This window comes from Castor canadensis, chromosome 17, assembly GCF_047511655.1.
Source record: "Castor canadensis chromosome 17, mCasCan1.hap1v2, whole genome shotgun sequence".
NCBI lineage: Eukaryota > Metazoa > Chordata > Mammalia > Rodentia > Castoridae > Castor > Castor canadensis.
Genome location: NC_133402.1, coordinates 41,819,147 through 41,831,305, shown reverse-complemented (window position 1 = coordinate 41,831,305; position 12,159 = coordinate 41,819,147). Strand labels below are relative to the sequence as shown.

Below are 12,159 nucleotides of genomic sequence, written 5' to 3'. Positions count from 1 at the left end.
TGAACATTGCCCCCTCACAAGGGGCAATGTTTGTCTCCTGTACCTACTTCTGGACTTGCAAACCAGAGGACTCTGAGAGTGAATGTGGTGGAAATACTACATATTCATGTATGAAAATGGAAAATTAGAACTGTTGAAACTATTCCAGGAATGAGGGGCGAAGAGGAGGAAGTGGATTCAACTATGATACATTGTAAGAACTTCTGTAAATGTTACAATGTACCCTCACCCAGCACAAAAATATAATAAAAAATTAAAACAAAATATTCATAACAGCAACAAAAAGACTTTCCCCTTTCACATCCCCTCTGCCCCTCTTAGAAGAATAAGTTAATGATTATTCCAACACCATATATATATATATATATATATATATATATATATATATATATATATATATATGTATAATATATATTTGTGAGTGTGTGTAAATTTTTTTTTAGAGCTGGGGCTTGGCCTCAGGATCTAAGCTTGCTAGGCAGGTGCTCTACCACTTGAGCCACTCTGCCAGCCCTCAGATATACATTTTGAAAAGCATCATTTTCCTACTAGGTGCAGGAATTGGGTGGGACAAATGAAATAAATTGTGAGTTTAATATATTTTAGGCTGTACTTTTCAAACCTTTCATTACATATTGTATTAATATCTCACAAATTTAATCACTTTGTCTATGAAATATAGTAATACCTTAATAGATGGGTCTTCTTCATTCTACTTTTACTTTTCCTAAACATTTCTAAATTATTTTTGATTTCATTCCATCAGATGGCTTTGATTTTTAGAATCCTTTTAGACAGTTAATATCTGGTTTGAATTTTGATTTGAATTACATTAAACTTCTAATTTTGGAAGTCATCTTAACAGTCTTCCAGAAAGCTGCTGCTACATTTCTTGGAGTTGTTCAGTTTTCTTGTTAAGTTTTGACTTCACATTTTTTTGCTCTTATTAAGTGTAGAGTTAGTTTCTGTTTTATTCCTCTACCTCCCTAACCTGGTTTGAGATTCATATGTAAATTTTAGTTCACAGAAAATTATTGGCTAAACTAGAAACCTCTGAAATGCGAAGTTCTAGTGTAAATCCCAGAACCACTTGAACCTGACTGAGTGGTTATGCTGATTGAATGATATGGTTTATGAACAGACCTCTCCTTTGAATAGAAAGGATTTTTATTTTGCATTTATTTCAGCTCAAGGTTGCTGTGTTCTTTTTCAGGCTCTTTATACTTCAGGTAAATGTCATGCTGACTAGCTGACAGCATTTAGGAACTCGGTGCTGCCTGGGGATCTTCCTGTGTCTCCACATGTTTTTTTCAGATTCTGTGCAGTAGCTATTTCCCTCTACTATCCTGAAGCTCTAGTTCTATTATCCCTCACTTTCCAATGACAAAAAACTAGCCTCTGAGAGGGGAGAGAGAGAGAGAGAGAGAGAGAGAGAGAGAGAGAGAGAGAGAGAGAGAGAGAGAGAGAGAGAGAGAGAGAGGAGGGGGGAGACAGAGAGAAGGGGAGGAGGAGAAGGAGGAGGAGGTAGTAGTGGAGGAGAGAAACAATAACAAAAAGCACAGAACACACAACGAAACCTCAACTTCCTAACATCACATTTACTGTCTTCCTGGGCCCTGGCCCAGACCAATTTGTCTTTGGTATTTCAAGGCCTGTGCTCCATCTGCCTTCTGGACCTCATCCTCCCCATCTCCAAGAATTCCTTATTCTGGCACAGGCAGGTTATTTCCTACCTTTCCCTGCAATAAAAACACAATGCTTGATGAACTGTGTTGTAATACACCCTTCACTATTGGCCCAGTTTTTACTTAGGATAAATCACTGAAAGTACAATTACTGGATCAATGGGTGCTTACACTTGAGAGTGCTTTGGGTTACCAAGTTATCAATGCTAATATGTGCTGTCTCTATTTTATATACATTACATTGCTGGTTTTCCTGAATTCTCATCACCAGCATCAACTATTGTTTTTAACCATCCAATTTGTCAGACAAAAATGGCATCTCATTATTTTAATTTGCATTATTGGTTGAGCAAACAATAAACTTTGCCCTGTTTATGGCTCTCTTCTCAGTGTTTCAATAGTATCCGGCACATGGAGACACTCAATAAACATTTGTAGAATGTAAAAAAAACAATGTGCCAACCATATGACATGTTTTGGGTTACCTGTTATATTCAGTCAAATTGTAATGCAATTAAAATTCAGTATTCTTTCATATGCTCACTGGCTACTCACATTCTTGTGTGTGTGCTTGTGTGTTACTTGCCTGCTATGTGCAGGTATTTGTAATTATTGCTTTCTTTTGAATCTTGTTTTTTGATATTATAAATTCTTAATTTTTATGTAACTATATATTTCAGTTTTTAAAAGCTTTTGGCCTCTCTTGTCTTCATGTTATAAAGTATTCATCTACAATTTAGTCTAGTAATTGCACAGCTTCTTTCACTTAACATTTTAAACTCCTGCTCACTGAGAAGTTATTCTTGTGTGTGATATGATGTATGGATCTAGTTTCACTTTTTTTTCTGAAATGATTAACCAAAATCATTAAGTTACAATTATGCTACATAACTTGTTATGTAGCAAATAACAAAAAAAAGTTGAATATCTTTCCTGATATTCAATGTACTGTTGCCATGTCATATTATATTTATATTTATTTCTGTATTTTCTACTTTGTTTCATTAATCTGTTTACTTATTCCAGTGGTTGATGTTTTCTTGGCTGTTATTATTTTCTTGACTATATTTTATTTACTTATTTTTCCAGATGAAATTTAGAGAAACTTCATCAAGTTTCAAAAGACTCTTAATGTACTTTCCATACTTGTGTGAAAATAGAACAATGAGACCTGTTGAAATTGTTTTAAGAATAGGGTGAGGGGGGACAAGGAAGAATGATGGATGGGGTGAACCCAACCAAGACACATTGTAAGCACGTATGGAAATGTATCAATGAATATATGCTAATAAAAATTTAAAAAATGAATCTCATTATGATTACTGGAATTTGGTTAAGGGTATGCCTTCATTTGGGGAAAACCGATGTCTATAACATAAAGTCTGAAGTCTTTCCATCTACACATAGGATACATTTCTATACCTATTCAGTCTTTATGTTTTTAGCAAGGTTACCTCTATTCGTGAATCTTGAACATTTCTAGGTAACTTATTCAAGCCACCATATGTATACTTGTGAATGTATATGTGTGTTACAGTAAATTTACCTTTAAAGACATACAGGTTTATGAGTTTTGACAGTTGTGCAGTCATCAAATCAAGACATAGAATATTTCCAGCACAATAATAACATTCCCTTATGTCTCTCTATATCAACCTTCCACCCACCCTATGCTCTGGCAACTTCTGCTATGTTTCTAGTCCTTGAGTTTATCCTGACTTTTCCAAAATTCCATATAGACAACATTTACCCTTTTGAGTCTTTTTTTCTCTCTCAGTAAAATGCTTTTAAGATTCAGTTATGCTGTTGTATATATAAGTGATTCATTCCTTTTTATTGCTTAGTAGTGCTCCATTGCATGGATGTAACAGAATGTTATATCCATTCACCAGCTGATGACATTTGGTTGTCTCAAGTTTTTGGTGATCATAAACAGGGCTACTATAAACATTTCCAACCCTGTGTGTGTGTGTGTGTGTGTATACAGGTCTTCGTTCTCTTTGGTAAATACTTAGGAGTGGGACTGTTGGGTTGCGGCTGAGTGGATGGTCAGCACTAGGATTTTTCCTTTATTATTTTCTGAAAGGTTACCGCTGATCTATAGGGAATCTTTACTTATGTATTACTCTTTTATGATAGGTCATCCTGCCAGACTCATTATTTCCAATAATCTTTTTGGTTGATTTATCGTTAGTCAGAAGTCTAACATCAGTAATATATTATTGAAATTTTGTTTTCTGCTGTCCAATATTGGGAACTTTTATACCTTGTCTTATTGAATTGATGAAAATGCCAGACCAACGTTTAGTTATAACAGAAGACATTTCTGTCATGTTACTGTCATTCATGGCAGCTTTTGTATGGGTGAGCTTATGCATTCTGTGAGTGTGTCAGTTCCTTCCAAATCATTTCATTCTTTACACTTTATGGAGGGTTCATAATAACCACCAAATTCATAAAGAGGCCTGCAACCCACAAAAGGCTACCAGCCATTGCTGTTGAGTTTTTATCTTTCTGTTTTACCAGAAATGGTTGCTCAATTTTATCAGCTGTTATTTTGGGATTCATTCTTCATTTAACATTTATGAATATTTATACATTTTCTACTATTTGTCAAGCATCAAACTAAGAGCTTAATGAAACAATCATGTTTTTCTCCTTTAACTTGCAAATATAATGCAAAATGTCCATTTATTTTCTATTGCTATTGTTATGTTCCTAGACTAACTTCGACTTGACTGTTATAAATTACAATTCACTAACATGTTGAGTGAGCTAATAGGTAAATTTTTGGTGGTGGATGATTTTTTTTGTGGCAGATTCAGACCAAGGTTTTAATTAAATAAAATGAACTGTGATGATTTCCATTATTTTTAAGGCTCACAAAGAGCTTAAAAAGCTGGGGAGTAATTAGAACCATGAATGCTTGATGGATTTTATTGTCAAAGACACCAGGACTAGCTTCTTTCTAAGGAGTCATTCTTTGATCACTTTGCCAATTTCTTCCATGGTGCGTGGGTTTTAGAATCCTTCTAGAGCCAGTTTTGTTCATTTGCTTCTTTAGAAACTATCAATATTTTCTAAATAATTACAAATAACAAATTATTAGCCTATAATATGAAAGAAATCTCAAAGTCATACATAGTTACTACTTTTCAAATATATATCCATTGCTACTTAGCTTGACAAAATACACATCCATTTCCTTATCATGTATTTTTTGATGATACACAGATACTAAAATATTATAGTAGTCATGATTGAGGTCTCATTCCCCCCCCTCAAAAAAGTCTAGGATTTTACTACAGAGCATTGCGATGGATCTCCTTACATGTTACAGAAGCATATATCTCTATTCCAGTGTGAGATTTTCTTTTTTGTTGGAATACTTCTTGAAAGTTTCCAAGGGTCATTTTGACATTAGTTGAGATTATCCTGTGCTTTTGAAAAGTCATATCTTCTAAATGATCTATTCCATCAGTGGGGTTTCTTGCTATGAACTTTATTTTGCATTCTCAGAATAAAATATATTTGGTATGATGTGATCCACTTAATATTAAAATTGTGTTTGCTATGATTTCACTTAGGATTAAGGAATCTGTGTTTGTAGGAGAGGTGGCACCTAAATACTTCTTTCATTCTTTTGTTTTTATATTCTCTCTACCCAGATATGTTTTCTAGGGGCACAAGCCTGCCTCTCCTGCTGAGCTTCACAGAGGACCATCCTTGCTTCCTTTCCCTGTCACCTCTCACGACCCACCTCCCCTGGGCATTTACTTTGGGGCTTCTGAGGGGCAAGATCTCTGAACCAAGGCCTTGTTTTCAGACCTTTCCATTCACAATTTTTCTAGAGTAAGTCTGCCTTTCTTCATGCCAAGAAGGGTAACATCTTCTCCTGGGTTTTTCATAACACCTGCATTTTACAGTCTTGAAGGAATGAGTCTGCACTGGAGGTCTCAGCAACCTTTCTCTGGCACTCAGTCCATCTTCTGCCTAGAGAGGAAGCTACTCTGTTGAAGCTGCAGTGCTACAGGAGAGTAAAACTATACCTTCCTGGCCAGCAGGCCCCTCAGCGCCTCCCCCACCTCTGCCCCAACACAAGACACACTGTGCAAGTGAATAATGCCAATGATGACAGGAGTGAAAGGAAACTTCCTCACCTGTTCAAGCACTGTGGACAAGAGCTGTAACTCTAAGTGCACAGATAAAGCTTCTCTTTTTTCCTGGGGCAGCAGTTAAATAGAAAGTTAGAAAAGTGGTGTTAATTCCTCAATTGGCATAAGGCCTATGGAAACCATAGGAAGTTGTAAGTCAGTATCTAACACTCTAGCATCAAATAAAATACTACTTCTTCTAAAATAAAATGCTACTTGAGGTGACAGGCACCATGTCTTCATGTGGATTGTGAGTTATTTCATGAGGGTAAGATAGACATGGATGGTAACAATTGAGTAATGTGAATACCATGATGTCAACATAAATTTTGTGATAAGCATATGACAGAAAGCCATAGATGATAGAGTCAATAACTCTCTCTCCATCATTGACTAGGACTGTGGTTTCATGTGGCTTTAGTAAGTGGAAGCAACTAATAGAAGATTAGTCTCTTACTTAGGAAGGAAAAAAACTAATAGTTTAGTAAAGTCTTGGTATTTGAATGAGAATAATTCTATGACACTATAAATATGGGAAATATCTGCTGGTCTGTGATTCCCTTATAAAACACAATGATCCAGTTACTGTGATAACAGTTAATAAACAAGGATATTTTTAAAATGTTGCAGGATATTGTATATACAAATTTGACTACACTATAAGAATTTACTAATTTGGGTCTTCAATAAACAGTGTTGTAAATGATAACTTATGTTGGGAAACAAAAACCTATTAAATCTATCACATATCTAGAACCATGAATTCTGGAGCCAAAAAGGACATTGGGGACAACTGTTCCAGTCCTGGACAGGTCAAGGGGTTTGTGGGAGACTTGGCTCCTGAACTGTCATCTTCAAACTCAGGCCAGGAGTTCTCAACCTTCCTTCATGTCCCTCTTTCATGGGTGCAGCACCTATGTCTTTAGAAGCAAATGGTTCAGAGAATGACTTCAGCCAGGACTTGCTTCCAGAGCCACTGGCATGTCCACCTGCCACCAGTGGTGGAGAAGCAGGTGCACTTCTCAGGCTCTAAGGACCACATGGCTTGGAAGCTGACAACTGAGGTCTGAAGGAACCAAATTGTTACTTAAAGAAGAAACATGACCCTTTGGGAAACCAGATCTTGGGAGGTTTTTGGACTGGCTCCAGCTCTACAAGCTAGTTCTTCAGGTCATTAAAACTCAGACAACAGTGACTGTCCTTAAGTCAACATAGGTCTGCCCCCATCCAGCCAAAGTGAAACACTTAATCTAAGTGTAGGGATCCCATCTATAGCAAAGCTTTAACTCTAGTTAGGAAAAACTAGATTTCTAAAATTGTTCTGCTGCTGGTAGAGCAGGATTTTGAAAACCCAATTCCCAGTTCAGGTGCCGTACAAGGTCACTGAACTGCTATGGAAGTCATCATTGATGGTGACACATATGCACATTCCTCTGCTTTGGCTTTCAAAGAGCAGTGATGACAGTGGTGGCTAAAGGGCCACATGAATCTAAGGTGCTCCTTCTGTGTAGGACCAGATTCTCTGGGTAAGGTAAGAGCAACTTGCAACCAATTCAGCATTTGGGTTTCCTCACTCTTACTCACAATACTGAAGTGCTTGTGTGTGACCTAGGGACATTCCATTTCTTCTGTTTTAGTGCTGTCCTAGTCTGAGTTTCCCAGAAGCTCAGTCTGAGACAAGGTTTTCAGTGTATGTGGTTTATTTGGGAGGCCATCCCAGAAAATAGGGGTAGAGGAGTGGAGAAATGGGAGAGGGAAGGGAAAGGAGTCAATGAAAGCCCCCTATCAAGCAGTGTATCAGTGTGAGTGCCTACAGCTAAATCTGCTAAAGAATTTGGGGGGTTGTGTGTCACTCATGCCTCAGCATTGCCACCCTGACTGGGGGCAGGGGAGCTGGGATATTTACATCCTTCTTATCAGTTGGGACTACTCCCAAGAGTGGCAGTTCTCTGGCACTGCCAGCCTGCCTTTTGCCCTAGAAGAGGAGCTCTGGCTGCCTGTGAAAGTTCTTGGGCAGTTGGACTTTAGGCCAGTGTGTGCTACCACAGTAAGGAGGTAAGGGTGGAGCACTGGCAGCATGTGGAATAGTCACACTAGCCCAGACCTGCTTGACACCATGGTGTGTGTGTGTGTCTGTGTGTGTGCATGCACGAATGTGTATGTGTTGTGTAGACTGGTGGTGGGTGGATCACATGGAAGTCAAATCACACTCTGATCCTGGAGATGGGAGCCTGGGGGTTCATTCTGATGCAGTGTTTCTCCACTTACATTCCACATAGCATGAAGGAGCACCAAATGTGGTTACAGACCTATGGCTTGACACTGAAAGTGTTGATTAGAAGTCGGCACTGAGCTAGCTGCTTCTTCAGTACCAACAGACGGATGTTATTTTGTGACAGTGAAGTTTACTTTCCTTGAGATTGTTAAAGAGGATATGCTAATTGATATTTGTTGGGCTTCTGCTATGTGCTAAAGCCTGTGCTGCATAATTCAATCTTCACAATTCCGAAAGACAGTATGATTATCTGTGCTTTACAAATGAGGCCAAGATATGTTTATCCAATCAACACTAAAAACCTGGGCTGGGTCCTAGGGATCAATTAAAAAAATAAGATGGGTTGGCCTGTTGACCTGTTGAGAGCAAGTACAGGGACCGCATTGCAGCTAGGGCTGGAGTGGAGAAAGGATTGGAGGGCTCTAGAAGGGAGACTAGTGAGGATGTGAACACAGTAAGCAGGCAAAATAAAACAGTACTGGCAATGAGCTCAGACATTAACCAAATGTACAGTTTGCAAACAGCATGACTGTTTTTAAAACGTAGTCTCCTAAAACCCATCTCTATACAGTATGCTTCTGTTTTTAAATAACACTCAATATGTGTTCGGCTTCCCTTTAACCAGAGTTGTCCTATATGATGGGAAAATGCATTAACTATGCTTCTCATTTGCTCTGTGGAGTTTTACATACAAAGAATTATGTCTAGTTTAGGGTGAGACTTGAGCTTTGAGAAGCTGACCCATTTGGGATTCTCTTCATTCCTTCTCAGTGAGGACATGGGTTGGGGCTTGTCACCCTGTGGCTCTTCCTTTCCCTGCTATCATTCTTCCCAGGAGAGCACAGAGTGGATGGACTGGTGGGTGTGCCTCCAGGTCACTCCATGAGGGCTGGTGAGGGGTGGCAGTGCCTGGCCTGCCACTGGCACAGCCTGAGTTTTTAGAGCTTTGGGACCATCAGGCAGCAGAGGCAGCAGGAGATAGAGCCATTGTAAGAAATAAAGCAGCATTCTTCCATTACCATCTGGCTTTCAGCTTTAGCATACAAATGTGACTGTACTGCAGTATCAGTTCCAGTAACAGGATCAGAGCCCTTTATCATTTAAAGAAGCAAAGAGGTTGGAGTCTATACTCCAGTGAGGGGCTGCCTGCGGGGACCAAGCTCCATTCTCCAATCCATAGACGTGCCAGGGGGGCGATTTATGATGAGGACTTGATGATTTTATGAGGGTGGGATGGGAATGGATGAAAACAGAGTCCAAGGGGTTGGAGGGTTCAGGAGCTCCACCATGGGCGACAGTCCCCTCTTCCCCCATGGCCAGTTGCTGACCACCTGTAGTCATTACTGGGTGGGTCAGGCTCCTCCACAGTATCAGCCTGACTGCTGAGCAGATGGACAGAGCTCCTATGCCCATGAAGATCACCAACAACTGTTATCCTATATAGCATGTACTCAGGACAGGAGAAAAACCCTTCCAGGTGTCTTCTAGAGTCATCTCTCCAAAGATGAGATACAATCTTTTTACTGAATGGGTTGCAAGTACAAAGAAATCTAGATGTTAGCTGAGGGAACCTTACTGGAGCTACACAAGAGTCAGCTTGTAAAGGCAGGGGAGTGGGATTTGGGGATGAGCAGGTTTGTGATGCTGCCTTGGCTCTGAAACTTACTAGCTGTGGGCCTTGGATAAGTACCTCAGTTTCCTCTTCTGAAAGAAGTGGTTGCATCTGTTATAAAGGGTTATTTAATGAGCTAATTAATATATATATAGTATGAGGCACAGAAGAAACCCTCAGCAAATGTTAGTTTCTTCCTCTTCAATGGAGGCAGGCAGGGAGACCCACCATGAAGGTGCTTTGAGAAGCTGTGGGGGGAGCCAGGCCGGGTGCTCAGAGCCCTGAGGAGGAAGGCATCTGAGATCTCTTTCTGCTCTATTGTCTGTGATTTTCAAAGTCCCTTGCAACTCAAAGGCTTGCTTGGGGTGGGTGGGTGGGGGAGGCGGGGTGGGGGCGAGTGTGGGACTGAAGATCAAGATTGGGGCTTTGGGGATCCCAAGAGCAGAAATTCTTTTATCTGTTTGAAACACTGGAGTTCTATATAAAGTTTATGCAAAAAGCACTCTCAGGCTAAACCAAACAACCAGCATTTGAAAGCTGGCATTGCAGTGGCCACTTTTAACATAACACAAAGACTCTACCATGGAATGCAGTTTTGACACTAATTGAAAGATGGATTGCCTACATAATACCAATCCATGGGCAAAATTCCTCTGGGAGAGGGTGAGAAATAATGCTTTTTGCCAATGAGAGCAGGGTCACTGAATATAGACTCAAAGACAAGGGGCTGTTTTGATAAAGGACAGTAGAAGGAGACAAGATGTCTTGTGAGACAGGAAAAAAAAAAAAACCAAAACAAAAAACCCCCAAACAATCCAGAAAACAGTGGTACTGCTTTCCTGACTGTACCTAGTGCTGGCTAAGAAGGGTTCTCTTGGGCCCCCCCAAGGACATAGGAATGGGCATTTTACAGACAGCTCTTTGGGGGCGCAGCACATCTTTCCCTAATGCTCAAGCTGCAGAAAGTCAAGCTGTCTGTAGGTGGTGTCTGGGCCCTTACCTTCTTCAGCTCTTCCTGGACACTCTGGTTGTTTTCCTCAGAAGACAGACTTTCCTTCAGGTTCTCAGATTCTGTCTTGGGCTCAGATTCCTGGTCCTCCCCTGAAGAAGTCTCCTTTTCACTCATTTTCATGGCTAACTCGTATAACCTATTTCTCAGCTTCTCCTCTGCGGTGTCTGTGCTGGTCCGGGAGTGCTGAGCCTCAGTGCTGATGTCAGTCTCTGACAAATCATCAAACACCTGTATGAAAGCCAGAATTGTGAGACGAGGGCCTCTCTGCTAAGTCACGCTGCTTGTTGTCCCCAAGAACCCCCAGGGAAGCAACAGTACAGGGAGGGAGGTGACAGCTTTTTCCTGACTGCTGTTCTCTTAGTTTCACTTTCTTAAGTGCATACATTTGAACATTTGGCAAAAGAGGTCAGACAGGTGAGCATCTGTACTCAGAAAAGGGTCTGCATATAATTTTGTTTTCATTCACAGATTTCTCATTGAGCTCCCACATGGGCAGCATTGAACCTGAGCAAAGCTGCCCAGGCCTTTCCCCCGCCTGCTCCCTAGTGGAGGGGATGCTAAAACCTCCCCACTTACACCATGCTTAAGTGCAGAGAAGATAGCATGCAGGTGGGAGAAGGGGAAGGGGTCTCCACTTGATGGGAGGGGTTAGGGATTAGGGAAGGCCTCCCTGCAGAAGGGAAGCTTCAGCTGACAAAGTCTAGCAGTTTGTCTAGCTAAAAAGCAGAAAGGCAAGGTCAGTATTTCAGGCAAAGGGAAAAGATTATGAGATGGAACAACGTCCTCATACACATACATAAGGAATGTGACATACCCTTAATAACTAAGTTCCAGCTTTATCATTACACCTCGTGTTCCTATATTCCATTTGGTGACTATTTCTTAAGTTCCCTCCATGAGTAAAACCCTTAGCAGGCATGGGAAGCTCCAGAAAGCCATGGAGACTGTGGTTCTCACTCTAGTCTTGGCCTTCATTTGGGCAGATGTGCACTGACATGTTCATGTATACATAAGTGGCATACCATCGGGGGCTGGCAACCCAATTTTAGTCTTTGAGTATCCTCTGGGAGTTATTCTATTTATTTCTAAGGCTTGGTATTTCACAGCTTTTATTTGCTTAGAGGGCTTCTGAAGAACAAAGAGAAAATTTGCTTATTTTTAAGATGGAGTAAGATCCATTGTATTTTGCATTTACTAAATGAGTTCACTGATTTAAAACATATTATAAATCTAATATACATCATGGACTCTTTCTAATTTATTTTTCCTGTCTTTTAAAACATTTTGCTGTTCACTATCCTCAGGATTATTTTTCATCATTATTCGTCAGTTATTTTCAATTGTACTGAGAGATTAAAAGGATAAAACAGAAAGAGAATGGAATTGCCTAGATTGAATTGAAATCACAAGATTTCAATTGT

At 40.0% G+C, this 12,159-nt stretch overlaps 1 protein-coding gene across 3 annotated transcripts in view; it reads right to left on the bottom strand.

Annotated features, from left to right (window-relative positions):
• The window catches only part of Myrip (myosin VIIA and Rab interacting protein), a 324,013-nt gene that overhangs the window by 28,285 nt on the left and 283,569 nt on the right, over nucleotides 1-12,159 (bottom strand). For 2 of the 3 annotated variants that reach the window (XM_074060447.1, XM_074060448.1), the window contains exons 11-12: nucleotides 10,727-10,966; nucleotides 5,846-5,908 (exon numbers count right to left, since the gene is read on the bottom strand). In XM_074060447.1, coding sequence (XP_073916548.1) covers nucleotides 5,846-5,908; nucleotides 10,727-10,966 — 303 coding nt within the window. The remainder of the gene's footprint in view (nucleotides 1-5,845; nucleotides 5,909-10,726; nucleotides 10,967-12,159) is intronic. The other variant, XM_074060449.1, reaches the window with a different exon arrangement.